Source organism: Neltuma alba, unplaced genomic scaffold (genome assembly GCF_004799145.2).
Source record: "Neltuma alba isolate B1F8T4 unplaced genomic scaffold, ASM479914v2 tig00013768_pilon, whole genome shotgun sequence".
In the NCBI taxonomy this organism is placed as follows: Eukaryota; Viridiplantae; Streptophyta; class Magnoliopsida; order Fabales; family Fabaceae; genus Neltuma; species Neltuma alba.
Window position 1 is genome coordinate 10,107 of NW_021637897.1, and position 27,371 is coordinate 37,477.

Genomic DNA, 27,371 nt, shown 5'->3' on the forward strand with positions numbered 1-27,371 from the left:
AAAACACAGCGAAGCGAGTCAAAGTGTTCCGGATTTCAGTTTGTAGCTGGCAGATTGATATGGAATGATTACATAAGAGCTGGAGATTGGATTGGACTTTGGTGCATTCATTTCATACGAAAGTGAAAAGGAAAAGCATATTTCTATGACCAAAATAAGAATATTTGTTGGATGCTTAAAGCAACTCTATTAACTGTGTCTCCTCGCTCCTCTCACATCGATCAATGATTTGTACTTCTGCACAGTACACCCCACTTGGATAAAATGACCCTTTCATCGTCTAATTTGACCCAGAATTTATACTTTTTTTTAAAAATTCAGATATGTTAGTTTGAAAATAATCACGTTCAAAGCATTGAAAAGGATCAAGTGTCTCTCAACATGAACTCAAATCTTAATTCATTAACTTGTATACTAGTTCTTATGCTATATTCAACTCCTATCTCTTTTGGCCCCAAAAAAAAAAAAAACTCCTATCTAATTTACACCTTGACTTTTTCTTTTTTCTTTTTCTGGTATGCTACTCCATCTTCCTGTGACTCTCATTTAAGGTTTTCGGCTGCATCCAATATAACTGGGCCTGAGTCCGGGAACAAGCCCGATAATGAAATCGATGACGTGACATTCTTGCCCGCGGATGAAACCAGAAAAGTCAAACCTCGCAAAGTTAAAAATATGTATGATCAAATGATAGTCGTTCGGCGAATTGAATACGCATCCAAGTCAAAGGATGTCATCTGTAAGGAATATATAATAAAGGGCTTAAATCAGAATGAAAGCATATGAACATTATCTTCTAAATAAATAAAAAGGAGTGAAAGCAATGTTTGACCAAACGCCGGAGGAAAATACGAGGATTTAAAATAATGGAACAAATATTTTGCATAATGAAAAATTCTGAACTCACTGAAATTTGATGGTGATTTTACGACGATACAACGTGCTTCAAATTTTATTTTGTTTAGCATAAGAATTTTTATATTTTAAAATGCAAGCATTCTTGGTTAGCATATAATTGCAAAACTCATAATTCAAATTTTGTTGAGATAGCATTTTATATTAAGTGAGACCAACAGCGTTCAGATTAAGATGCTAAAAATGCATTTTATAAAATTAAAAAATTATTAAAACTTGATATAAATTCATAACACCTTATGAACTTTGCCAACCAAGGTGTGAACGGACTGGCTTTGATTCTTGATTATGTGTGTGTGTGTGTGCGCGTGCGCGCGCAAGTTATAGCACACTATGGTATCGTCATTCTTTGATAGTAATTTATATCTGATTTATGACGTGACCAGGACATTTATGTTTGAAGTCAAATTCCAAGGCGCTCCATCATTTCTCTCCAAAAGCTTCCAGCTGCTCTAATATTTATGCATATATATGCACATTATCGCTGGGCTAATACACTGATACTTCTCCAGATAACAAGGTTACAGTGAAGTTTCAATCAGCCATGAAGGTGCTCAAAACATCCTCTCTCATCATCTTCTTAGTTCTCGTGAATGGGGTTTTTTCGTCTCCCCCAGACGACCCCGTTAAATGCATTTCCAACAACACAAACTGCATCATCACTAACGCTTATGGCGCCTTCAACGACCGGAGCCCTTGCCGAGCATCCCAGGTACTGTACCCAGCCACCGAGAAAGAGCTTATTTCCATGGTGGCTTCGGCATCAAAATCCAACACAAAAGTGAAAGCAGCCACCAGGTATTCCCACAGCATCCCCAAGCTTGCTTGCCCCGGAGGCCAAGACGGGATCATAATAAGCACCAACAAGCTTAACCATGTAATGAACGTTGATGTGGTAAACAGAAGAATGACGGTTGAGAGTGGCGTGCTTTTGAGAGACCTGATCAGTAAGGCGGCCAAGAATGGGTTGGCGTTGCCGTATACGCCGTACTGGTGGGGATTGACGGTGGCGGGACTGTTGGCCACAGGGGCTCACGGCAGCTCTCTGTGGGGAAAGGGAAGTGCAGTTCATGAGTATGTGGTGTCGATGAGGATTGTGACGCCGGCGACGGCAGACGAAGGGTATGCCAAGGTGAGAAGCCTGACTAAGTCGGACGAAGAACTCAATGCAGCCAAGGTTTCGCTTGGGGTTCTCGGAGTTGTTTCTCAGGTGTGTCTTCATTCGTCTTTATCATCTCGTCCCATTAATTTACAAATATGATTTACTGGTTGATCAAATTCATTACTTATTTAATTTATAAATATGAACAATCTCTCTTCCACATCGTTTGATCCTCAAATAAAATAAAATGGTTCTGTAGATTAAAAATAACTCTTATTATATACATATATATATATATATATAATATTTAGCATACATCTTCTATCCAGTACTATGCTACTTCCGTGCCATCAGAAAAATTAATCCTCACTTTTGACGCATATGCTTCATGTGTCTCGCCAAACGAAGTTGTTCTCCATCTATTTGTGTTTAATTACTTTAGCTATCCAGTGATATAAATTAAATTTATTTAAAGTTAATTGGCACAATATTTTTTCATGTTTATATGGAGATTTCTTTCTTTGCAACGCATGCAGAAGTCATTCAATTATTTTAATTTTACTAAAATTAATTGAGAAAAATGTAGTTATGCAAGTGGTGGTTTTAATTTGCAGGTAACCTTACAATTAGAGCCCATGTTTAAACGATCAATTACGTACGTGACGAAGAACGATTCAGATTTGGGAGATGAATTGATTGGATTTGGGAAAGAGCACGAGTTTGGTGATGTGAGGTGGTATCCTTCACAAAAGATGGCTGTGTATAGAATTGACGATCGAGTTTCCATTAATCAGTCTGGAAATGGTCTCTATGATTATCCCGCACTTGGATCTTCTACCTCTGCTCAATTAGCTGCTTTCAGAGGCACAGGTTATTCATAGATACAATTCATTCATTGCAATTAATTTGCTGTAGTTCAACCAAATTTATATTATGAAATGTTCAAGTCTTTCCAGAAACTAAACTAAGGAGAAGTTGAATTTTCTGTAACAGAGGAACTTCAAGAAGCAACACGGGACGCTAATGGAAAATGCCTTAATGCACAGTTGGCGACTAGGACGGCTGAGGCATCCGGTTATGGCTTGACGAACAACGGTAATCGTTCTTCTTTCTCATTTTTCACTCACCCATTTTGATAAGCACGCTACGAACACTTTTTTCTTCGTCTATAGTTGATTTGACCAGCATTAAAATCACAACTTATTAGTTTCTTTCCGCACAAATAGGAACAATCTTCACTGGATACCCAGTGATTGGACAAAACAATCGCTTGCAATCATCTGGGTCATGCCTAGATAGTAAAGAAGACGGATTGCTCACTATATGCTCCTGGGATTCTAGACTCCAAGTTGCGTTCTTTTACGAAACAGCCTTCAGCATCTCCTTGTCTAGTCTTTCAAGCTTCATCAAAGATGTGGAGAAACTAGTTGAATTAGAACCACAAGCACTGTGTGGATTAGAGTTCTATGGTGGCTTCCTCCTGCGCTATGTCAAGGCTTCAGGTGCTTACCTGGGAAAAACAAAAGATTCTGTGGATTTTAATTTTGTATATTACAGAAGTAAGGACCCACTGACTCCTAGGCTTTTTGAGGACACTATTGAGGAGATTGAGCAGATCGGGTTGTTCAAATATGGAGGTTTACCTCACTGGGGAAAGAACAGGAATTCTGCATTCAAGGAAGTGATCAACAAGTATCCAAATGCACATAAATTTTTAAGTGTGAAAAGAAAGTATGATCCACAAAGAATTTTCTCGAATGAGTGGACGAATCAAATTCTAGGATTAAGAAAAGGGAAAATGATACTGAGAGATGGATGTGCTCTTGAAGGTTTGTGTATATGCTCAGAAGATCGTCATTGTGCTCCAACCAAAAAGTATTATTGCCGGCCTGGGAAGGTTTATAAAAAAGCTAGAGTCTGTGCTTTTGAAGGTTGAAATTGATATGAAGAAAAAGTTTTTAGTGGAAGAACGATTTAAATCAAAGGGCTTTTGGTAGTGAGAATGTGTGATATTTTATCTTTGAGATTTTTTTTTTCATCATCTTTGTAGTAGAATAATAATGAAATATTGTCATTTTAAATAAATGATATTAATTTCTTTAATAAAAGAACTTTAATGATTTTCTGTAATTTATAATGTGACATGTACTTCTAGTTTAATGCTATTTTCTTAAATTTAATCCCTAACAACTTCAATCACAAGATATATAAAGTAGTGAAGGTTTTCCCTTATGAAAGTGTAAATTCACCCTTTTAATACTCATATTTTTTTTTTGGCTAAATATTGATATTTGATGGTTAAATAAAAAAATTTCAAATATGATGAACAAGTTATGAATTTATATCCTAATGGAAGCGAAGTTGTCGGTCAATTGCGTGACGTCCTCGGACTTTTTTCATTAAACATTGTATATATTGTTCTTTTTTCCCTTTTTGTTATGCGGTATATGTTGTTCTTAATTCTTATTACTCCCATTTAAGGTTACTGTTTGCACCCAAATAAATGGGCCTGGGTCCAGACACCAGCCCAATAATAAAACAAAATGGATAATATTAGTATCACATTCTTGTATCCACAGATGAATGATTTTGAAAATTGTGAGTGCTAATGTAAGTGGCAATTTTCTTTTTGTAAAAAATCAAAATTTGGATGATGCCACATTAAGGATTATGTCCTGTGTTATTAGGTTTAACTCCTATATACTGTAACTTGTTGATTTGATCTAGTCATATAATTAACTATTGTGTGGAGGAAATATATAGATATAGGTGACTTTTAAATATATTTTACATTTGATGAAACACAAAAGTCGAACCTTGCAAAGTTTAAAATATATTCAAAGGATCAAGTTGAACATTGTTAATGTTGTAGCTGGATGCAGTTGAATGTAATACAGGAGTAGAACGTTGACAACTGTTAAAACAAATTTCCTTCTTGCTTGTTTTTTTTCCCTCCTCCACTGTGTTTTTCTCTGTATATCATCTCACAAGCAACACTTTATAATAATTTTAAAGAAAGGATCTTCTTTCTTCTTGTGGATTTTGTAAAGTTGCTTTGAGTAACGAAATGCCATTGTTCTGCATGTTTCAACTCCTCTGGGATCATATTCATCCAACTCCTTTACAGACTTTTTCACATCCAGGAGGGGATCCCCATTGGTGAGGAACTCAGCCAAAGTACTGCCTCTGCGCAAGTGAAAGCACAGCGAGAAAACATGAGAAACTGCTAAGAATTTAGATGCAGTAGATCGCATGCGTTTTAATTAAATACAGCCCTCGTTCAGTGAAAAGGTTGTGCCATAATCCTTCGCTGATATTAAACCCATTCCTCATGAAATTTATAGAATTAAAATTAGAATTATTAATTACAAGGATAAAACACCTGGGGTCCATAATTGAACTGATATGACCAAGTAATGGATTAAAAGAAAAAAAAGAAACTTCCTTATCACATTTAAAAGAGAAAGAGGGTGGGGAATTGGAAGTGCAACATCCATGGCAAGATGAAAATTCAACAGATTGTGTAAGAGTTGATCTCCAACATGCACATAGAGAGAGTACAGGCAGGCATGAATCATTAGCAATCAGTTCTCATATAATAAAACCTACGTCCAAGGGCATAATTTATCACATTTGTCTTCTGTGCCTACCTTTCAGCATCAAATCTGTTGAATCGCCTTCCATTGTGGTGCAGTGATCCCCTGATCTTCTGTTCCTCAGAAGTTTGCTGACGATAAAGAGCACATACAGCCTTTGAGGATCCTTTCCAAATGCTGCAAGCATGTCAGCCTCAAATTTCCACTCCCTTTTCTGATCTTTATTCCTTTGGATTTGTGAAAGAATCATCTTATCCCCATCAGATACATCATGTGAATCAGAGTCGACGTCATTATCAGATACATCATGTGACTTGCCAGATGTGTCTTCAGATGCAACAGGACCATGAGTAATAAGACCATTTAAGCTTCCCTCCTCTTCTGACTCATCATCATCATCAGTCTCCTCGTTCATAGGGATCCTTCAGCATCTCCTTAGCTAATCTTTCAAGCTTCATCAAAGATGTGGAGAAGCTTGTTGAATTAGAACCGCAAGCAGTGCGTGGAATAGAGCTAAACGGTGGCATCCTCTTGCGCTATATCAAAGCTTCAAGTGCTTGCTTGGGAAAAACAGAGGATTCTGGGGATTTTGATTTTGTATATTACAGAAGCAAGGACCCACTGACTCCTAGGCTTTTTGAGGACATTTTTGAGGAGATTGAGCAGATTGGATTGCTCAAATATGGAGGGTTACCTCACTGGGGAAAGAATAGGAATTTCGCATTCAAGGAAGCGATCAAGAAGTATCCAAATACACATAAATTTTTAAGTGTGAAAAAAAAGTATAACCCTCAAGGGATTTTCTCTAATGAGTGGATCGATCAACTTCTAGGATTTTTTTAGTAAAGATGCAATATTGAGAGATGGGTGTGCTCTTGAAGGTTTATACATATGCTCGGAAGATTGTCATTGTGCTCCAGCCAAGAAATGTTATTGTAGGCCAGGGAGGGTTTACAAGAAAGCTAGAGTTTGTACTTTCGAAGGCTGGAACTTATCTGAAGACAAGGTTTGTAGTGGAAGAATAGTTTAAATCGAAGTGTTTTTTATAATGTGATATTTTATATTTTTGATGTATCTTTTATTATTTTTGCCGTGGAGTGTCATTTCTCATAATTGATGTTAGTTTAATAAAGTAACGATATATATATATATATGATTATCTGTAATCTGTAAAGGCATATGGTACTTATAGTTTGGTGCTCTTTCCTTTAGTTCCTGCGAATTGCATTAATGGAGGTTTCTAAAACCGTAATCTGTAACCATGCAAGCCCAATCGGTTTGAATTGACACGGATGAGGGTAAAGCAGTCTTATCAACTCATTCTTATGCTTTATACTCATTGCATATCCGAATATATGTTGCGTTTACTCCTCCTGTCCCTAATGTAGGAGTGGTCAAAACTCAGGGACTAAGTTACACGTGATTTTTTCTTTTACCTTGAAGTTACAAATGAATTAAAACTATAGGGACCAAAACACTGATTTTTTCTTCGTTATGCATTTGACCCAGTCTATTGTGAATTGATGCCCGGTTCCTCCTATTTAAGGTCATGTTTGCATCCAAATACAATTAGGCCTTTCACATAAAGAAGTAAATTAGGCCTGGGTCCAGAAACAAGCCCAATAATGAAATGGACGATGACAGATGGCTTTTAAAAATATTTTACATTGACCAACGGGTTTGGTCTAGTGGAAGGAGTTAGTTCGTTATAATGTGATGAATTAAGATTCGAATTTTTATTGAAAGAGGTACTCACAGTTAGTGCACGACAATGTCTCAAATAGAATTGTCTTCAATAAAAGGATACTTACACTTTAGGGGGAAAAGGTATTTTAAATTGGATGAAACAAAAAAGTCAAACCTTGCAAACTTAAAAAATGACCGATAAAAAATGATCTGGCAAAAACGTAAACACCACAACATTATCTTCTAAATTAAAAAAAAAAAGTGGGTGAAAACAATGATTGGCTAAACGCGTGGAAAATACTCCTCCGGTCCTAATTATAAGACCCAATTGACTTATTTGAGGAGATTAAGGAAGTAAGTTAAGGTGGTTATTTATAATAAATAAGTGTTGTTATTCCTAAAATATCCTTGCTAATTAAGTATATTGGCTAAAACTATCATTATTAGAAGGATTATCTTGGAAAAAAATGCATAAATATAAGAGAGAAAATGGATTGGGTCTTATAATTAGGACCAAATAAAAAGTCAAATTGGGTCTTATAATAAGGACCGGAGGAGTACGAGGATATTAAACAATGAAACAGATGTTTGCGTTAGCAAAGAAGCGCGATCAACAAAATTTAAATGGTGAGAAATGTTTGCGTTAGCAAAGAAATGTGATCAACAAAATATAAATGTTGAGTCTATAATTAAATACAGATATAACATGCTTAAAATTTTATTTTTTAATATAAAATTATTTCATATTTAAAATTTTAGGCATGCTTTTAAAAGTATTTTACATTGACCAACGGGTTGGGTCTAGTGCAAGGAGTTAGTTCCTTATAACGTAACGAATTAATATTCGAATTTTTATTGAGAGAGGTACTCACAGTTAATGCACGACAATGTCTCGAATAGAATTACTTCTAATAAAAGGATACTTACACTTTAGAGGGGAAAAGTATTTTAAATTGGATGAAACAAAAAAGTCAAACCTCGCAAACTTAAAAAATGTACGATAAAAAATGATCTGGGCAAAAACGTAAACATCATAACATTATCTTCTAAATTTAAAAAAAAAAAAAAAAAGTGGGTGAAAACAATCATTGGCTAAACGCGTGGAAGATAGGAGGATATTAAACAATGAAACAGGTGTTTGCGTTAGCAAAGAAACGCGATCAACAAAATTTAAATGGTGAGAAATGTTTGCGTTAGCAAAGAAATGTGATCAACAAAATATAAATGTTGAGTCTATAATTAAATACAGATATAACATGCTTAAAATTTTATTTTTTTTAATATAAAATTATTTCATATTTAAAATTTTAGGCATGCTTTTAAAAGTATTTTACATTGACCAACGGGTTGGGTCTAGTGCAAGGAGTTAGTTCCTTAAAACGTGACGAATTAAGATTCGAATTTTCATTGAGAGAGGTACTCATAGTTAGTGCACAATAATGTCTTGAATAGAATTACCTCCAATAAAAGAATACTTACACTTTAGAGGGGAAAAGTATTTTAAATTGGATGAAACAAAAAAATCAAACCTCGCAAACTTAAAAAATGTACGATAAAAAATGATCTGGCAAAAACGTAAACATCATAACATTATCTTCTAAATTAAAAAAAAAAAAAAAAGTGGGTGAAAACAATCATTGGCTAAACGCGTGGAAGATAGGAGGATATTAAACAATGAAACAGGTGTTTGCGTTAGCAAAGAAACGCGATCAACAAAATTTAAATGGTGAGAAATGTTTGCGTTAGCAAAGAAATGTGATCAACAAAATATAAATGTTGAGTCTATAATTAAATACAGATATAACATGCTTAAAATTTTATTTTTTAATATAAAATTATTTCATATTTAAAATTTTAGGCATACTTTGTTAGCATTTAACTGCAGAAATAACTATTTAAATTTTGTTCAATCAGTATTTTCAATGAAGTGCGACAAATGATATTAAGGAACCGAAAAAATCCACTTTTATAAACTTAAAGAATTAAATTAAAATTTGATGCAAATTTTAAAAACAACGTATACTTTGATCCAATTCCTATAAAACTTCGCTAATCCACGTGTTAAGGGGCGGCTTTCTCTGGTCAAAAAAAGGGCTGGCTTTGATTGTTAAAATGTACGATAAAATATACACATGTACCTATCAATATGAGTGGCAGAATATTATGGTATCGCCATTCTTTCACAATTTATATCTGATATTTGAAAGTCAAATTTCAAGGCGCTCTAAAATTTCTCTCAGGCCCAAAAGCCCCCCGCCCTAAAATTTATATATAACCACACACATTATCACTAGGTAATACACAGTGAAGTGAAGTTTCAGTCAACCATGAAAATGCTCAAAACATCCATTCTCACCATCTTCTTTGTTTTCGTGAATGGGGTTCTTTCTTCTCCCCCAAGTGACCCCGTCAGATGCACTTCCAACAACACAAACTGCATCATCGATAACGCTTATGGCGCCTTCAACGACCGGATCCCTTGCCGAGCATCCAAAGTACTCTACCCTACCACCGAGAAAGAGCTTATTTCCGTGGTGGCTTCGGCTTCAAAATCCAACACAAAAATGAAAGCAGCCACCAGGTATTCCCACAGCTTCCCCAAGCTTGCGTGCCCTGGAGGCCAAGACGGGATCATAATAAGCACCAATAAGCTCAACCGTGTCGTGAACGTTGATGTGGAAAACAGAAGAATGACGGTAGAGAGTGGAGTCCTTGTGGGGGACCTGATCAATGAGGCGGCGAGGAATGGGTTGGCATTGTCACAGACGCCGAATTGGTGGGGACTGACGGTGGCGGGACTGTTGGCCACGGGGGCTCACGGCAGCTCTTTGTGGGGAAAGGGCGGTGCGGTTCATGAGTATGTGGTGTCGATGAGGATTGTGACGCCGGCCACGGCGGAAGAAGGGTATGCGAAGGTGAGGAGCCTGAGTGAGTCAGATGAAGAACTAGATGCAGCCAAGGTTTCACTTGGGGTTCTTGGGGTTGTTTCTCAGGTGTGTCTCCAATCCCATCCCATTAATTTACAAATGTGATTTTCTATTTGGTCAAATTCCTTACTTATTTAATTCATAATTACGAACAATCTCTCTTACATTAGTTACTTGACTTGTGTCCCATCCATTGTGTTTAATTACTTGAGTTATCAAGTGATATAAATTTAATTTGTTTACCTCAAAGTTAATTGGCACAATATTTGTTTATGTTTATATAAAGATTTCTTTCTGTCCAACGCATGCACGAGTTTTTTATTCTAAATTTACTAAATTTAATTAGGAAAAATATAGTTATACTTCCCCGGTCCTTAATATAAGACCTATTTAACTAATTTGATTAGATTAAGAAAGTTAGGTAAATTAGTTAATTATAAGAAATATGACATGTTTTTTCTAAAACACCATAATCATCTTTTTTAATATCCTTCTTCCGTCTTCTACTTGATTATGATTGAGGGAGTATCCATAGGGGTAATTTAGAAAAAAAAATTTATATATATGATAAATAGGTCTTATACTTAGGATCAAAATTAATTTAACAATTAGATTCTATATTAAGAACCGGGAGAGAATATAAGTGGTGGTGGTTTTAATTTGCAGGTCACCTTCGAAGTAGAGCCCATGTTTAAACGAGCAATTACATACGTCACGAAGAGTGATGCAGACTTGGGAGATGAATTGATTAGATTTGGGAAAGAGCACGAGTTTGCTGATTTGTCGTGGTATCCTTCACAAAAGAAGGCTGCGTTCAGAATTGATGATCGAGTGCCTTTTAATCGGCCTGGAGATGGTCTCTCTAATATACTCGCATATCGATCTGCTCCCTCTGCTCAATTAACTACTATCAGAGGCACAGGTTATTTATAAATAATTTTCATTCTTTTTAATTAATAACACATAAAATGCTTTTTAAGTCTTTCCAGAAAACAAAACTAAGGAGAAGTTGGAATTTTCTGTAACAGAGGAACTTCGAGAAGCAACAAGGGACGCTAAAGGAAAATGCCTTGATGCACAGATGGATATCAGGACAGCTGAGACATCTGCTTATGGCTTCACTAACAACGGTACGTACTCGTTCCTTTTTTATAATTTTCCACTTACGCATTTTGACAAACACGCTGTGAGCATTTTTTTTCCTCGTCCATACTTGATTGAACCATCATTAATATCAGAACTTATTAGTTTCTTTATGCATAAATAGGCGCAAACTTTACTGGATACCCAGTGATTGGACAAAACAATCGCTTGCAATCATCTGGGCCATGCCTAGATAGTAAAGAAGACGCGTTGCTGACCGTATGCCCCTGGGATTCTAGATTCCAACTTGCGTTCTATCATGACACGACCTTCACCATCTCCTTGTCTAATGTTTCAAGTTTCATCAAAGATGTGCAGAAGCTAGTTGAATTAGAGCCACGAGCACTGTGTGGAGTAGATCTCTATGAAGGCTTTCACCTGCGCTATATCAAAGCTTCAAGTGCTTACTTGGGAAGAACAAAAGATTCTGTGGATTTTGATATTTTATATTACAGAAGCAAGGACCCACTGGCTCCTAGACTCTTTGAGGACATTCTTGAGGAGATTGAGCAGATAGGGTTGTTTAAATATGGAGGGTTGCCCCACTGGGGAAAGAACAGGAATTTAGCATTCAATGGAGTGATCAAGAAGTATCCAAATGCAAGCAAATTTGTAAGTGTGAAAAGAAAGTATGATCCACAAGGACTTTTCTCGAACGAGTGGACAGATCAGATTTTAGGGTTAAGAAAAGATGCGACGATAATGAGAGATGGGTGTGCTCTCGAAGGCTTATGCATATGTTCAGAGGATCGTCATTGTGCTCCAACCAAAAAATATTATTGCAGGCCTGGGAAGGTTTATAAGGAAGCCAGGGTTTGTGCTTTCGAAGGCTGAGATTTATCTGAAAAAAGACCTTGTAGCGGAAGAATAATTCAGATTGAAGGGCTTTTCATAGTGTGATATTTTATATTTGGTGTGTTTTTTATTATCTTCTGTCATGGAATAATATTATATTGTCATTAAGAATAATTGTTGTAAATTTAAAAAAAGAACTATATATATAATTGTCTGTAACCTGTAATGTGACATGGTACTTATAGTTTGATATGGATTTTCTTAAATTTAGTACTCCTACAAATTGCAGTAGCACGAAAGTATATACTTCTTTTAGTATTTAAATAAACTCTACAAATTTTCCAAGCACTTGAAGAGTGAGAACTTGTGCAATCAGTTTATTATGAACATTGATATTACTGTGTCCCCTTCATGGTTTCTTCTCCTACATATGATGCCCTTTGTAATTAATTATAAGAGTTATAACGTGGGCTGTTGTATTAACGAGGTCATATGTTCCTGTCACTAAACAAATGAATATTAATTTTTTTAAATAAAAGTCATCTCAAAAAGCCATTCCTTTATTTTTTTTCAAAGTACAGATTATCAGATATTAAATATGAATATCTACCAATGAGAATTTGAATTTTGGGTTTCCACGGATTAACCAAGACTAGAGTAAGGGCTATGGTTTTCTTTGAATACAAGCCCACGTTTTGCAAACAGGCAGCGGGCCAATAACCGTGTTCTGGCTAAGCCCAATATATTCCTAACACAAAAGAATTATTAGCCCAAAAAATAATGCAGGCATCGTTTTTTGTTCTCATTTTCGCTTATAAACCTAAAAAGTGTGCTTTAAAAGTTTGAATTGATATGGATGAGGACAAAAAGCTATACAAGTATACATACAAAGGGAATTAATGCATGCAAAGGTGGTGTGGTAGCACATTGAATTGGGAGAATCAATCAACTCATCATCCTTATCCTTTATACTCATTGCGTATGTGAATGTATTTTCAGCGCTCATTTATCCACAGAGGTGTCTTTTCAAAATACTACTACTGATTTTAAATATAAGAATCAGTTAATTAATTTACGTAAATTGAAAAAAAAATTAAGTTAATTATTTATAATGAATAGGTATTGTCTTTCCTAAAATATTTTTGCTAATCAAGTTTATTGACTAAAACTATCATTATTAAAAAGATTAATTTAAAAAAATCAATAAATATGAGAGATAAAGTGGATTGGGATTTTATATTTATGATCAAAATAAAAGTCAAACAAATTCTTATATTAAGGATCGGAAGCAGTATTTCATATTTGATGAGATATAAATTTAACTAGAAAAATAAGATTACTATTAAGGGAGAATGATATAAAAACAACCTGAAAATTGCATAATATGATACTATTTGGATCAAAACATGTTAAAACATAAGGAAACATACGTGATTTGAAATTTAATAATTTTTAAATTCCTTTTCTGTTATTTTTTTCATTGATTAAGTTGAAAATTAATGTTGTCGCCAAGGTTGTCAAAATCATAATGTAGATGTAAAATCATATTGTAAACTCATAAGAATTTGTGTATTGATAAATTGATATTAAAAATATATAATTAAATAATTAAAATATAAAAATGACAATAGTTCCATTTAAATATATTTTAAATCCAAATCATTAAAATTAAACCTATCAACATTCATAATTTACTATATCTAACAACGAAATCTTTATGAAATTAATATATAAAGTTACTAAATATAAGTAAACCCAAAAATTTGGCATGAGTTTAAAAATAAGATGACACAATTTTTTAAACTAAAAACATAAAAACACTAAACTAGATGAGTAAACTTGCAAGTTTAACTGAATTTATAACTAACATGAGTTTAAGAGCACGTTGACACAATTTTATAAGTTAAAAACATAAAATCATTAAACTTGGATGGTGGACTCGCAAGTTTGACCACAATAATTGTCGCTAGTAGCTTAATATAATATTATCTCTGATCCTTAATATAAATTTTAGATAACTAAAATAACTAAGTTAAGAAAATTAAAAAATTACTTAAATTGATTAATTATAATAAACATGTGTTGACTTCCCTAAATTAACATGTGCTTTGGAACTATTTTTTCCAAAGTAATTTATAATCAATAAAGATATTTTAGAAAAAAATTATAAATTTAGGAAACAAAATAATTTAATGTTTTATATTTAATATCAGATCCAATTCTCTGACAAATTCTTATATTAAAAATAAGAGATAATATAAAGTTGACTATAGTTAAAAATGTCTTTTATCTTTCCAGTTTTTTTATTTAATGGTACCTTGTATTTCCTTCTAGTGTGTACGTCTTTTCATGGTTGAAAATAATAACAATTGTTGTTGTTGTTGTTGTTTTTTTTTTAATGCTTGTCTTGTGCTAAACGGATTCCTACTATGATATTAAAACCAAACTTGAGTTTTTCGGTCAAACGAGTAACTTAATAAATCAGTCATTGATTGATTTATTAAGAGTCTTGAATGGATATGAATTAGTTTTTTTTTTGACAAATTTTTAACAAAAGGGTTGAACTCACTCATATTCCAAATGTACGACAATATACTAATCCTTGACGCTAATTCTACTTGGCCCCATAATTGAGTTTTGACTTTGAAGATGCCTCCCTCAAGCGTCATGACATGCTTTAAGATCAAATTTGCTTCCTTAACAGGTATGTCCAATCCCTTTGTTCATTGAACCCATGAATAAGAGGCTATCTTTTTTAATAAACTATAAATGATTGTGGTTTTGACCTTAAACAAGAAAAAACTAACAATTGGTTAAATTTGTTTTGGTAACCATCTTATGTTAGATAATATATGATTTACATATGAATGCTCTATTTACTTATTAAATAATATTTTCTTTTGGAAGAAAATTACATATGAATATTTTTATACATTCTAATAAAATTATATTAACTCCGATTTTCAGTGGCTTTTATATATTTCTTCCTCCGCAGTGATTAGTTGTACGAAATTGCTGATGAGCTTGGCAGCCGCTGGTTAAAAAAAAAAAGGAGCTTGGCAGTCTCCGTACGATATTAAGGAAGAAAGTTCGGAATGGAATGGCCGTCAGCGAGGATGCCATGAGATCCCGAGGCGGGCTTTTTAATTTGAACGTTCCCTAATGCCCTGCTTGGATGGGAAGCAAAGTTGAGGGGAAAGAAAATAAAAGGAGAGAAAATAGAGAGAAGGAAAAACTAGAGAGAAGTTGTGATCATCCCTCGTTTTTGGATGGATGAGAGAAAATAGAGAGGAAAGAAAATTAACATATATCTAAATGACTAAAATGTCCTTATTAAAATATATCATGTTTACAGTTAAATTAAATTAAATATTACAATAGAAAAATTATACTAACATTAGCATCATCAAATAATTTAAAATCAAGTTATCTGGTTTGTATATATTTTCAGGTTATTATATTTTAAAACCAAACTATTTAATAAAAATATTGTTTTAAGATGAAAAAAAAAAGTGAATAACTTTTAAATATAATAAAAGAAAATAAATATAGAGAGGAAGAGAGAGGAGGGACAGTTATGGAAGTCTTGTTTTCCCTCCCAATCTCTCTCCATATATGGAGAGCAAATTTGGAGAGAAAATAAGGCATGAGGCTCATCTTATTTTCTCCTCTACTTTTCTTTCCTCCCATATTTTCTCTCCTATCCAGACAAAAGAAAACTTGTTTTTCTTTATGTTTTTCTCTCTAGTTTTCTCTCCTCCCTAATTTTCTCTCAATCCAAGCAAGGGGCAAGTACAAGCCCATATTTCTCCATATTCGGCCTCACAAAGCTTGACCGCACCCTACCAATTTTATAATTCTTCTCACATTTTGAAAAGCATTAAAATTTGAGAAAATTGTGTGTATATATATATTTCAAATCAAATTTTGAACATGTGAATTTATTATTCAAACTGTTGAAACCAGTGAAGTCCTGTGTATTACAAGAAATTTAAAAAATGAATTGCACTTCTCATCAATTACGCATTCTGTTAAAATTTTTAATGCTATCCAATCCTTATGATAAAGACACGCATTAATAACTTTATAAGGATTGAAAATTTAGTTTGAAATTAATTTTTTAATGCTTTGGAAAAATTAAAATTATTCTTGATGAATTAAATTCACTGATTAGAGGTGGTCGTTTATTCGGTGAAAAATATTAAAGCAAATACTAATATTTAGGGGAAAAAATAATACTTCTGAAAAAAGCTTTTATATAATAAAAAATATTTTTATATAGAAATAAGTTACTGGCTCTATAGCGCATTACTTCTAACTAGGCAGAATTTATGTCCTATGTTAAATTAAATTTGTGTCGTTTAAATTAATTGTAGTAACAGAATTTATATTTTAAAATTATTTATTCTTTTATTTATAGTACACTACTATTTTCATAGCAAATCATTCAATTTATATTATGAAATGTTCAAGTCTTTCCAGAAACTAAACTAAGGAGAAGTTGAATTTTCTGTAACAGAGGAACTTCAAGAAGCAACACGGGACGCTAATGGAAAATGCCTTAATGCACAGTTGGCGACTAGGACGGCTGAGGCATCTGGTTATGGCTTGACGAACAACGGTACTCGTTCTTCTTTCTCATTTTCCACTCACCCATTTTCACAAACACGCTACGAACACTTTTTTCTTCGTCTATAGTTGATTTGACCAGCATTAAAATCACAACTTATTAGTTTCTTTCCGCACAAATAGGAACAATCTTCACTGGATACCCAGTGATTGGACAAAACAATCGCTTGCAATCATCTGGGTCATGCCTAGATAGTAAAGAAGACGGATTGCTCACTATATGCTCCTGGGATTCTAGACTCCAAGTTGCGTTCTTTTACGAAACAGCCTTCAGCATCTCCTTGTCTACTCTTTCAAGCTTCATCAAAGATGTGGAGAAACTAGTTGAATTAGAACCACAAGCACTGTGTGGATTAGAGTTCTATGGTGGCTTCCTCCTGCGCTATGTCAAGGCTTCAGGCGCTTACCTGGGAAAAGCAAAAGATTCTGTGGATTTTGATCTTGTATATTACAAAAGTAAGGACCCACTGACTCCTAGGCTTTTTGGAGTAGAATAATAATACTCATTTTTTTTGCTTAATATTTGATATTTGATGGTTAAATAAAAAAATTTAAAACATGATGAACAAAGTTGTGAATTTATATCCTAATGGAAGCAAAGTTGTTGGTCAATTGCGTACGTCCTCGGACTTTTTTCATTAATCATTATACATGTTGTTCTTTTTTTTTTTTGATACAAAAACCCATTTAAGGTTGTTGTTTGCACCCAAATAAATGGGCCTGGGTCCAGAACAAGCCCACTAATAAAACAAAACGGATGATAATGCTAATGTAAGTGGCAATTTTCTTTTTGTGAAAAAAAAAACTGGATGATGTCACATTCTTCTAAGGATTATGTCCTGTGTTAATAGGCTTGACTCCTGTATACGGTAACTTGTTGATTTGACCTAGTCATATATTACCTAAGGTTCTTAATATAAAAGCAAATCTGACTTTTATTTTAGTTTTAAATATAAGACCTCAATTCATTTTGTCTCTCATATTTATCTATTTTTTGAAGTTGTATAATCCTTGTAATAATAATAGTTCTAGCCAATGCACTTGATTAATAAGGATATTTTAGAAAAAATAAAATCTATTTATTATAAATAACTAATTTAACTAGTTTTTTTAATCTACTCAAATGAGTCAATTAGATTTTATATTGAGAACAGAGATAGTAATTAACTATTGCGTGGATGAAATATATAGATATAGGTGACTTTTAAATATATTTTACATTTGATGAAACACAAAAGTCGAACCTTGCGAAGTTTAAAATATATTCAAATGATGAAGTTGAACATTGTTAATGTTGTAGCTGGAGGCAGCTGAATGTAGTAATACACAGGAGTAGAACGTTGACAACTGTTAAAATTTTTTTCCTTCTTGCTTCCCCCCCCCCCTACAGTGTTTTTCTCTATATCATCTCACAAGCAACACCTTATAATAATTTAAAAATACTCTTTTTGCTTCAAATGGTCCTTAATACAAGACTTTTTTAAATCAAATATTACTTCCGATCCTAAATATAAAAGTTAGTTGACTAATTTAATTAGGTTAAAAAACAAATTAAGTTAGTTATTTGTTATAAATATGTATGGTATTTCCTAAATATTCTTGCTGATCAAGTGTATTAGCTAGAACTACTATTATTAGAAAAACTACTTTAGAAAAAAATGAATAAATGTAAGAGAAAAAATGGATTGAAATGTTATATTTGGGACAAAAAAAAAAAATCAAACAAGATTTTATATTAAGGATTAGAGGTAGTATAATAAAACATTTATAACTAATTTTCAAAAATACCCTGCTCTTTCATTCTGATCTTAAACCTTTAATTGGATTAACAATAATTTTATGAAAATTGTAAAAAATTTTAACATATAACTAATCTAATTATTTTTTAATCTTAAAAAAGTGGTTTAAGGGTTTTATAAAAAAAAAAAAAAAAATAAAGAATTAACGTGAGAGAGTGATAATGACCCAACAGGGAGAGGACGTACCAACGGATATCTAAAATCCGTTATACAAAAATTTCTGATGAGTTGTATGTATAACCAGAACGAAATAACAGCGAAAGAAGTACAGAACCCAAATATGACTGAAAGTCCAAGTCATCCAGAGATTGCATACTAATCCAAGTCAAATGCTGTAATCTGTAAGGAATATATATAATGAAGGGTCTAAATTAGAATGAAAGCATCAGAACAATATTTTTATGAATAAAAAGATGTTATGAAAGCAATGTTTGGCTAAACGCCATAGGAAAATACCAGGATTTAAAACAAGGAAGTAAATATTTTGCTTAATGGAAAAGAGATCGCGGGGAGTTTTTACTATCATAAGTTGATTCCAAGTCTTTATTTTTTTCTCGGTAAATAAGAAAGGCAAAGCCTGGAACAAGAAATTAACTCGCTGGAGATTGTAATCTCATAACTTCTTTGTGTGTAGAGGTGCTAGAAGTCATGTCTAGCAGAGAAGTAGAAGTGAGACCATCACCGATCATGCAATTGCATTCTCTAGGAACACAATAACTGCAAGTTTCCTTCGAGTTTTGCCATAAAAAAAAAAAAAAATTCACTTCACTGTAACTCTGTTGATCGATCTTTCGGTGGTTGAGACGGATTTTTATTTCAAGTACGCTTTAATTATCCTCTTCAATTCAGGCAGCCTTGCACTTCCTTTATTATATGGGCTTATTGTAAAACTCTGCTAATCCACGTGTGAACGGGCTGGCTTTGATTCTTGACATAGAACGCACATATACCTAACACTGCGAGTAGTAAAATATTATGGCATTGTCATTCTTTGATAACTTATGATTTAAGATGTGACGAGGTCGCACTGTGACCAAGACATGTTGATGTTTGAAGTCAAATGTCGACGCTCCCTATACTTTCTCTCTGGTCCAAAAGCTCCTAGCTCTAGAATCTGCACATTTATATGCACATTATCACTGGGATGATTCACTAATACTTCTGCAGAGAACAAGCTTGCAGAGAAGTTTCAATCAACCATGAAAGTGCTCAAAACATCCATTCTCATCATCTTCCTCTTAGTTTTCGTGAATGGGGTTGTATCATCTCCCCCTGATGACCCCGTCAAGTGCACTGCCAACAACACAAACTGCGTCATCACTAACTCTTATGGCGCCTTCAACGACCGGAGCACTTGCAGAGCATCCCAAGTAATGTACCCAAACACGGAGCAGGAGCTTATTTCCATGGTGGCTTCAGCATCAAAATCCAACACAAAAGTGAAAGCAGCGACGAGATATTCCCACAGCATGCCCAAGCTTGCTTGCCCCGGAGGCCATGAGGGTATCATAATAAGCACCAACAAGCTCAACCATGTAGTGAATGTTGATGTAGTTAACAGAAGGATGACGGTAGAGAGTGGGGTGCTTCTGAGAGACCTGATCAATGAGGCGGCCAAGAATGGGTTGGCGTTGCCGTATACGCCGTACTGGTGGGGACTGACGGTGGCGGGACTGTTGGCGACGGGGGCTCACGGCAGCTCGCTGTGGGGAAAGGGAAGTGCGGTTCATGAGTATGTGGTGTCCATGAGGATTGTGACGCCGGCGACGGCGGAAGAAGGGTATGCGAAGGCGAGGAGCCTGAATGAGTCAGATGAAGAACTTGATGCAGCCAAGGTGTCGCTTGGGGTTCTTGGGGTTGTTTCTCAGGTATCTCTTTATTCGTCTTCATGTCATCGCAATAATATTATGAAACAGTAAAATCATACCAATTAAGTTAAACTAAAATTTGATTAGGCTAGATTACTGCGCCGGGGTTAATGCATTTGGCGCTTTTAATCTGCAGGTAACGTTACAGTTAGAACCCTTGTTTAAGCGATCGCTTGCGTACGTGATGAAGAATGATTCAGATTTGGGAGAGGAAGTGATTAGATTTGGGAAAGAGCACGAGTTTGGTGATGTGACATGGTTACCCACACAAAAGAAGGCACTGTACAGAGTTGATGATCGAGTGCCCATTAATCAGCCTGGACATGGTCTCTATGATACCCTTGGATTTCGTCACACTCCGACTATTCAATTAGCTTCTGCCAGAGCCACAGGTTCACTACATATCTTTCTTTTTTATTCTCTTAACTACATATATACTTGAGTTCAAGTGAGGGAAGAAGCTGGTTTTTCATTCACAATTACAAGCGACGTCAGGCACAGAGCACAACTGCCCACAAATTAGAAGCAGTTGATATGAAACACGCAAATGTTTTAGTCTTTCCAGAAACTAAACTAAGTTGAAGTTGGAATTTCTGTAACAGAGGAGCTTCAAGAAGCAACGAGGGACGCTAATGGAAAATGCCGTGATGCACAGTCGGCCACTAGGACAGCGCAGACATCTGCTTTTGGCTTGACTAACAACGGTTCTCGTTCTTCTTTCTCATTTTTCCACTTGCGCATTTTAACGAACACACTATGAACACTTTTTTCTTCGTCCATAGATGATTTTCAACCAGCAATAATATCGCAACTTATTAGTTTCTTTATTCATAAATAGGTACAATCTTTACTGGATACCCGGTGATTGGACAAAACAATCGCATACAATCATCTGGGTCATGCCTAGATGGCAAAGAAGACGCATTGCTCACCATTTGCTCCTGGGATTCTAGACTCCAGCTTTTGTTCTTCTACGAAACAGCCTTCAGCATCTCCTTATCTAATCTTTCAAGCTTCATCAGAGATGTGGAGAAGCTTGTTGAATTAGAGCCGCAAGCACTGTGTGGAATAGAGCTAAATGGCGGCATCCTCCTGCGCTATATCAAATCTTCAAGTGCTTACTTGGGAAAAACAGAGGATTCTGTGGATTTTGATTTTGTATATTACAGAAGCAAGGACCCACTGACTCCTAGGCTTTTTGAGGACATTTTTGAGGAGATTGAGCAGATTGGATTGCTCAAATATGGAGGGTTACCTCACTGGGGAAAAAATAGGAATTTCGCATTCAAGGAAGTGATCAACAAGTATCCAAATGCAAATAAATTTTTAAGTGTGAAAATAAAGTATGATCCCCAGGGCATTTTCTCTAACGAGTGGACCGATCACGTTCTAGGATTAAGTAAAGATGTAATATTAAGGGATGGGTGTGCTCTTGAAGGTTTATGCATATGCTCCGAAGATCGTCATTGTGCTCCAGCCAAGAAATATTATTGTAGGCCAGGGAGGGTTTACAAGAAAGCTAGAGTTTGTACTTTTGAAGGTTGAGACTTGTCTGAAGACAAGGTTTGTAGTGGAGAAATAGTTCAAATCGAAGTGTTTTTATATAATGTGATTTTTTATATTTTTGATGTGTCTTTTTTTTTTTGGTGGAGTGTTATTTCTCATAATTGATGTTAGTTTAATAAAATAACGATATATATAGATTTTTTTTTAATACAAAGGAAATGAAATGCAAAACTAACAAAACCAGAACAAGTTGAGCAAACTATCCTATGCCATCCGAGTCCAAGATGGTTTGAACGCTATCAGGGCCCAGGATGATAAACCCCGGTTTGTCGTTTAGAGCCTGCTTGGCCAGCATGTCTGCCATCCAGTTGTCGTCTCTGTCAAAGAGTTGACATTCCACTCTCCAGTTCCGCTTGAGCATATTCTTGACTTCTTCAATCAAAGCCCAGTCTTCATTCAGCTCTGGCGTAGGGTCCTTAAGTAACCGAATGGCATCGGAGGAGTCCAATCTAAGGACCACGTTTCTAAAGCCACTATTCCACGCTCTCTTTAGGCCAAAAAGACATCCCCAGAGTTCAGCAGTTAGGACATCACCGGAGATTAGTCGGGTCTTGAAGCCCTCTTTAATGCCCTGGTTGTGGTCGATGATAACCCCACCGCAAGCTGCTGTCGAGGAAGTATAGGAGAAGGCACCATCGACCTGGACGTATGTCCTCCCCACTTCATCCGAACTGGGATTTGAACATCGCACGGTCTCTTTTCCACTGAGATTGACACCTTTGAGCTTCCTAGTTGAGCTTCCTAGCTGCGATATACATGCATCTCAAAATTGCTGTAGCATGGTCATAAATTTTGTCTGTATCCCCATTGCCATTTTCATGAGCGAGGTTGTTACGGTTCCTTCAAATCAACCAGCAGATAACAATGAAAAGGCTCTTCCATTACCCCTTCTCTCCTCTGTAGCTGGCTCGCAGATTATGCCGAACCCAGTCGTGCGTGGGTCCTGAGAAGAATATATATATATATATATATATAGATGATTGTCTGTAATCTGCAATGGGATATGGTACCCGTAGCTCGGTGCTCTTTCCTTTAGTTCCAATGAATTGCATTAACGGACGTTTCTACTTCGGAAACCGTAATCGGTAATGCGGTATGGGCTCTTCCTTGGATACAACCCCATATGCATCGGCCCAGTATGTTGCAACCATGCAAGCCCAATCGGTTTGAATGGATACGGATGACGGGATTAGGGTAAAGCTATCTTATCAACTCATTCTTATCCTTTATACTCATTGCGTATCTGGTTATATCTCATATATATTCTTCCTCTTCTTAATATAAGACCTAATTAAAAATTTTATAGTGGTCAAAACTCAGGGACTAAGCTATAAATAATCTTTTTTTTTTTTTACTTTGAAGTTACAAATAAATTAAAACTATACCGAACCAGAAGAATTAATTTTTTCTTCATTATGTGTTTGACCCATTCAATTGTGAATTTATGCCCACCTCCTCCTATTTAAGCTCATGTTTGCATCCAAATACAATTAGGCCTTTCACATAAAAATAAATAAATAAATAAATTAGCCCTCGGTCCAGAAACAAGCCCAATAATGAACCCGACGATGGCACATTACCACAAATAGATAACTTTTAAAAGTATTTCACGTTGACAAACTAGTTGGATAAGGAGAGGGGATTAGTCCTTCACGTAGTGACGAATTAATATTTAAATTCTCATTAGAAGAGGTACTCATATTTAGTATCTAATAATGCCTCGAACAAAATTGCTCCTGATAAAAGAATAATTATGCTTTGGAAAAAAAGTATTTTAAATTGGATGAAACAAAAAAGTCAAACATCGCAAAGTTAAAAAATGTACAATAAATAGTGATCTGGTCATAAACGAAAGCATCATAACATTATCTTCTAAATAAAAAAAACAATGGGTGAAAACAATGTTTGGCTAAACGGGTGGAAAATACGTGGATATTAAACAATGAAACAAATGTTTGCGTTAGCAAAGAAATGTGATCAACAAAATTTAAATGGTGAGAAATGTTTGCGTTAGCAAAGAAATGTGATCAACAAAATTTAAATGGTGAGTCTATAATTAAATACAGATATAACATGCTTAAAATTTTAATTTTTTAATATATAATTATTTTCGTATTTAAAAATTTAAGCATACTTTGTTAACATTTAACTGCAGAAATAACTATTTAAATTTTGTTCAATCAATATTTTCAATGAAGTTAGATAAATGATACTAAGAAACTGAAAAAATTCACTTTATAAGCTTAAAGAATTAAATTAAGATTTGATGTGAATTTTAAAAACAACGTATACTTTGACTGAACTCATAAAACTTTGCTAATCCACACGTTAACGAGCTGGCTTTTTCTGGTTAAAAAAAGGGCTGGCTTTGATTGTTCAAATGTACGATAAAATATAAACATATACCTATCAATATGAGTGGCAAAATATTATGGCATCGTCATTCTTTGACAATTTATAGCTGACATTTGAAAGTCAAATTTCAAGGCGCTCCAAAATTTCTCCCAGGCCCAAAAGCCCCCCGCCCTAAAATTTATATATAGACACACATTATCACTAGGTAATACACAGTGAAGTGAAGTTTCAGTCAACCATGAAAATGCTCAAAACATCCATTCTCACCATCTTCTTTGTTTTCGTGAATGGGGTTCTTTCTTCTCCCCCAAGTGACCCCGTCAAATGCACTTCCAACAACACAAACTGCATCATCGATAACGCTTATGGCGCCTTCAACGACCGGATCCCTTGCCGAGCATCCAAAGTACTCTACCCTACCACCGAGAAAGAGCTTATTTCCGTGGTGGCTTCGGCTTCAAAATCCAACACAAAAATGAAAGCAGCCACCAGGCATTCCCACAGCATCCCCAAGCTTGCGTGCCCTGGAGGCCAAGACGGGATCATAATAAGCACCAATAAGCTCAACCGTGTCGTGAACGTTGATGTGGAAAACAGAAGAATGACGGTAGAGAGTGGAGTCCTTGTGAGGGACCTGATCAATGAGGCGGCGAGGAATGGGTTGGCATTGTTACAGACGCCGTATTGGTGGGGTCTGACGGTGGCGGGACTGTTGGCCACGGGGGCTCACGGCAGCTCTTTGTGGGGAAAGGGCGGTGCGGTTCATGAGTATGTGGTGTCGATGAGGATTGTGACGCCGGCCACGGCGGAAGAAGGGTATGCGAAGGTGAGGAGCCTGACTGAGTCCGATGAAGAACTAAATGCAGCCAAGGTTTCACTGGGGGTTCTCGGAGTTGTTTCTCAGGTGTGTCTCCCATCCCATTAATTTACAAATGTGATTTTCTGTTTGGTCAAATTCCTTACTTATTTAATTCATAATTATGAACAATCTCTCTTACATTAGTTACTTGAGTTGTGCTCCATCCATTGTGCTTAACTACTTGAGTTATCAAGTGATATAAATTTAATTTTTTTTACCTTAAAATTAACTGGCACAATATTTGTTCATGTTTATATGAAGATTTCTTTCTGTCCAACGGTTGCATAAGTTTTTTATTCCAATTTTACTAAATTTAATTAAGAAAAATATAGTTATATATAAGAGGTGGTGGTTTTAATTTGCAGGTCACCTTCGAATTAGAGCCCATGTTTAAGCGAGCAATTACGTACGTGACGAAGAGTGATGCAGACTTGGGAGATGAATTGATTAGATTTGGGAAAGAGCACGAGTTTGGTGATTTGTCGTGGTATCCTTCACAAAAGAAGGCTGCGTTCAGAATTGATGATCGAGTGCCTATTAATCGCTCTGGAGATGGTCTCTCTGATTTACTCGCACTTCGATCTGCTCCCTCTGCTCAATTAACTACTATCAGAGGCACAGGTTATTTATAAATAATTTTCGTTCTTTTTAATTAATAACACATAAAAAATTTTTTAAGTCTTTCCAGAAAACTAAACTAAGGAGAAGTTGGAATTTTCTGTAACAGAGGAACTTCAAGAAGCAACAAGGGACGCTAAAGGAAAATGCCTTGATGCACAGTTGGATATCAGGACGGCTGAGGCATCTGCTTATGGCTTCACTAACAACGGTACGTACTCGCTCCTTTTTTATAATTTTCCACTTACGCATTTTGACAAACACGCTGTGAGCATTTTTTTTCCTTCGTCCATACTTGATTTAACCATCATTAATATCAGAACTTATTAGTTTCTTTATGCATAAATAGGCGCAAACTTTACTGGATACCCAGTGATTGGACAAAACAATCGCTTGCAATCATCTGGGTCATGCCTAGATAGTAAAGAAGACGCGTTGCTGACCGTATGCCCCTGGGATTCTAGATTCCAACTTGCGTTCTTTTACGAAACGGCCTTCACCATCTCCTTGTCTAATGTTTCAAGTTTCATCAAAGATGTGAAGAAGCTAGTTGAATTAGAGCCACGAGCACTGTGTGGATTAGATCTCTATGATGGCTTTCACCTGCGCTATATCAAAGCTTCAAGTGCTTACTTGGGAAGAACAAAAGATTCTGTGGATTTTGATTTTTTATATTACAGAAGCAAGGACCCCCTGGCTCCTAGACTGTTTGAGGACATTCTTGAGGAGATTGAGCAGATAGGGTTGTTTAAATATGGAGGGTTGCCCCACTGGGGAAAGAACAGGAATTTAGCATTCAATGGAGTGATCAAGAAGTATCCAAATGCAAGTAAATTTGTAACTGTGAAAAGAAAGTATGATCCACAAGGACTTTTCTCGAACGAGTGGACAGATCAGATTTTAGGGTTAAGAAAAGATGCGACGATAATGAGGGATGGATGTGCTCTCGAAGGCTTATGCATATGTTCAGAGGATCGTCATTGTGCTCCAACCAAAAATATTATTGCAGGCCTGGGAAGGTTTATAAGGAAGCCAGGGTTTGTGCTTTCGAAGGCTGAGATTTATCTGAAAAAGACCTTGTAGCGGAAGAATAATTCAGATCGAAGGGCTTTTCATAGTGTGATATTTTATATTTGGTGTTTACGTTTTTTATTATCTTTTGTCATGGAATAATATTATATTGTCATTAATAATAATTGTTGTAAATTTAATAAAAAGAACTATATATATAATTGTCTGTAACCTGTAATGTGACATGGTACTTACAGTTTGATGCGATTTTTCTTAAATTTAGTACTCCTAAAAATTGCAGTCGCACAAAAGTATATACTTCTTTTAGTATCTAAATAAATTCTACAAATTTTCCAAGCACTTGAAGAATGAGAACTTGTGCAATCAGTTTATTATGAACATTGATATTATTGTGTCCCTTTTTTGGTTTCTTCTCATACATATGATGGGCTTTGTAATTAATTACAAGAGTTATAACATGGGGTGTCATATTAACGAGGTC

General features: G+C 35.2%; 4 protein-coding genes and 1 pseudogene across 5 annotated transcripts; 3 read left to right on the plus strand and 2 right to left on the minus strand.

The window, feature by feature from the left end:
- The first annotated feature begins 1,459 nt into the window (after window positions 1–1,459).
- LOC114739099 (probable L-gulonolactone oxidase 6) lies at window positions 1,460–4,002 on the plus strand. The gene is made up of 4 exons (XM_028927151.1): window positions 1,460–2,125; window positions 2,632–2,887; window positions 3,011–3,112; window positions 3,244–4,002. The coding sequence occupies exons 1-4, from the start codon at window positions 1,460–1,462 to the stop codon at window positions 3,951–3,953; spliced, it is 1,734 nt and encodes a 577-aa protein (XP_028782984.1). The 3' UTR covers window positions 3,954–4,002.
- Window positions 4,003–5,001: 999 nt separating this feature from the next.
- On the minus strand, window positions 5,002–6,028 carry LOC114739105 (uncharacterized). The gene is made up of 2 exons (XM_028927155.1): window positions 5,668–6,028; window positions 5,002–5,240 (listed from the first exon to the last, which is right to left on the minus strand). Exons 1-2 carry the CDS (start codon window positions 6,026–6,028, stop codon window positions 5,002–5,004), a joined length of 600 nt encoding a protein of 199 aa, XP_028782988.1.
- Window positions 6,029–9,672: 3,644 nt separating this feature from the next.
- Window positions 9,673–22,063, plus strand: LOC114739102 (probable L-gulonolactone oxidase 6). 2 transcript variants are annotated; one of them, XM_028927154.1, is made up of 4 exons: window positions 9,673–10,292; window positions 10,893–11,148; window positions 11,255–11,356; window positions 11,494–12,276. In XM_028927154.1, the coding sequence occupies exons 1-4, from the start codon at window positions 9,864–9,866 to the stop codon at window positions 12,201–12,203; spliced, it is 1,497 nt and encodes a 498-aa protein (XP_028782987.1). In that variant the 5' UTR covers window positions 9,673–9,863; the 3' UTR covers window positions 12,204–12,276. The 2 variants fall into 2 exon arrangements, with proteins under 2 accessions (XP_028782987.1, XP_028782986.1); XM_028927153.1 differs by lacking the exons at window positions 9,673–10,292; window positions 10,893–11,148; window positions 11,255–11,356; window positions 11,494–12,276 and adding exons at window positions 19,790–20,460; window positions 20,597–20,852; window positions 21,063–21,164; window positions 21,299–22,063.
- A 162-nt stretch (window positions 22,064–22,225) lies between these two features.
- LOC114739106 (uncharacterized) lies at window positions 22,226–24,735 on the minus strand. The gene is made up of 2 exons (XM_028927156.1): window positions 24,649–24,735; window positions 22,226–22,771 (listed from the first exon to the last, which is right to left on the minus strand). The coding sequence occupies exons 1-2, from the start codon at window positions 24,733–24,735 to the stop codon at window positions 22,226–22,228; spliced, it is 633 nt and encodes a 210-aa protein (XP_028782989.1).
- Window positions 24,736–24,778: 43 nt separating this feature from the next.
- On the plus strand, window positions 24,779–26,991 carry LOC114739103 (probable L-gulonolactone oxidase 6; annotated as a pseudogene).
- The last annotated feature ends 380 nt before the right edge of the window (window positions 26,992–27,371 follow it).

What these genes read in the sequence shown, in the direction of transcription:
- LOC114739106 (XM_028927156.1), bottom strand. Translation starts at nt 24,735, where the DNA reads ATGATGCAGTTTGTGTTGTTGGAAGTGCATTTGACGGGGTCACTTGGG. An exon ending in TCACGAAAACAAAGAAGATG is followed by an intron (nt 22,772 to 24,648) that starts GTGAGAATGGAT and finishes TGTATATCGCAG; the next exon opens with CTAGGAAGCTCAACTAGGAA.
- LOC114739099 (XM_028927151.1), top strand. Translation starts at nt 1,460, where the DNA reads ATGAAGGTGCTCAAAACATCCTCTCTCATCATCTTCTTAGTTCTCGTG. An exon ending in TTCTCGGAGTTGTTTCTCAG is followed by an intron (nt 2,126 to 2,631) that starts GTGTGTCTTCAT and finishes TTTAATTTGCAG; the next exon opens with GTAACCTTACAATTAGAGCC. An exon ending in TTATGGCTTGACGAACAACG is followed by an intron (nt 3,113 to 3,243) that starts GTAATCGTTCTT and finishes CCGCACAAATAG; the next exon opens with GAACAATCTTCACTGGATAC.
- LOC114739105 (XM_028927155.1), bottom strand. Translation starts at nt 6,028, where the DNA reads ATGAACGAGGAGACTGATGATGATGATGAGTCAGAAGAGGAGGGAAGC. An exon ending in AACAGATTTGATGCTGAAAG is followed by an intron (nt 5,241 to 5,667) that starts GTAGGCACAGAA and finishes AATTCTTAGCAG; the next exon opens with TTTCTCATGTTTTCTCGCTG.
- LOC114739102 (XM_028927153.1), top strand. Translation starts at nt 19,792, where the DNA reads ATGAAAGTGCTCAAAACATCCATTCTCATCATCTTCCTCTTAGTTTTC. An exon ending in AGCTTCTGCCAGAGCCACAG is followed by an intron (nt 20,853 to 21,062) that starts GTTCACTACATA and finishes TTTCTGTAACAG; the next exon opens with AGGAGCTTCAAGAAGCAACG. An exon ending in TTTTGGCTTGACTAACAACG is followed by an intron (nt 21,165 to 21,298) that starts GTTCTCGTTCTT and finishes ATTCATAAATAG; the next exon opens with GTACAATCTTTACTGGATAC.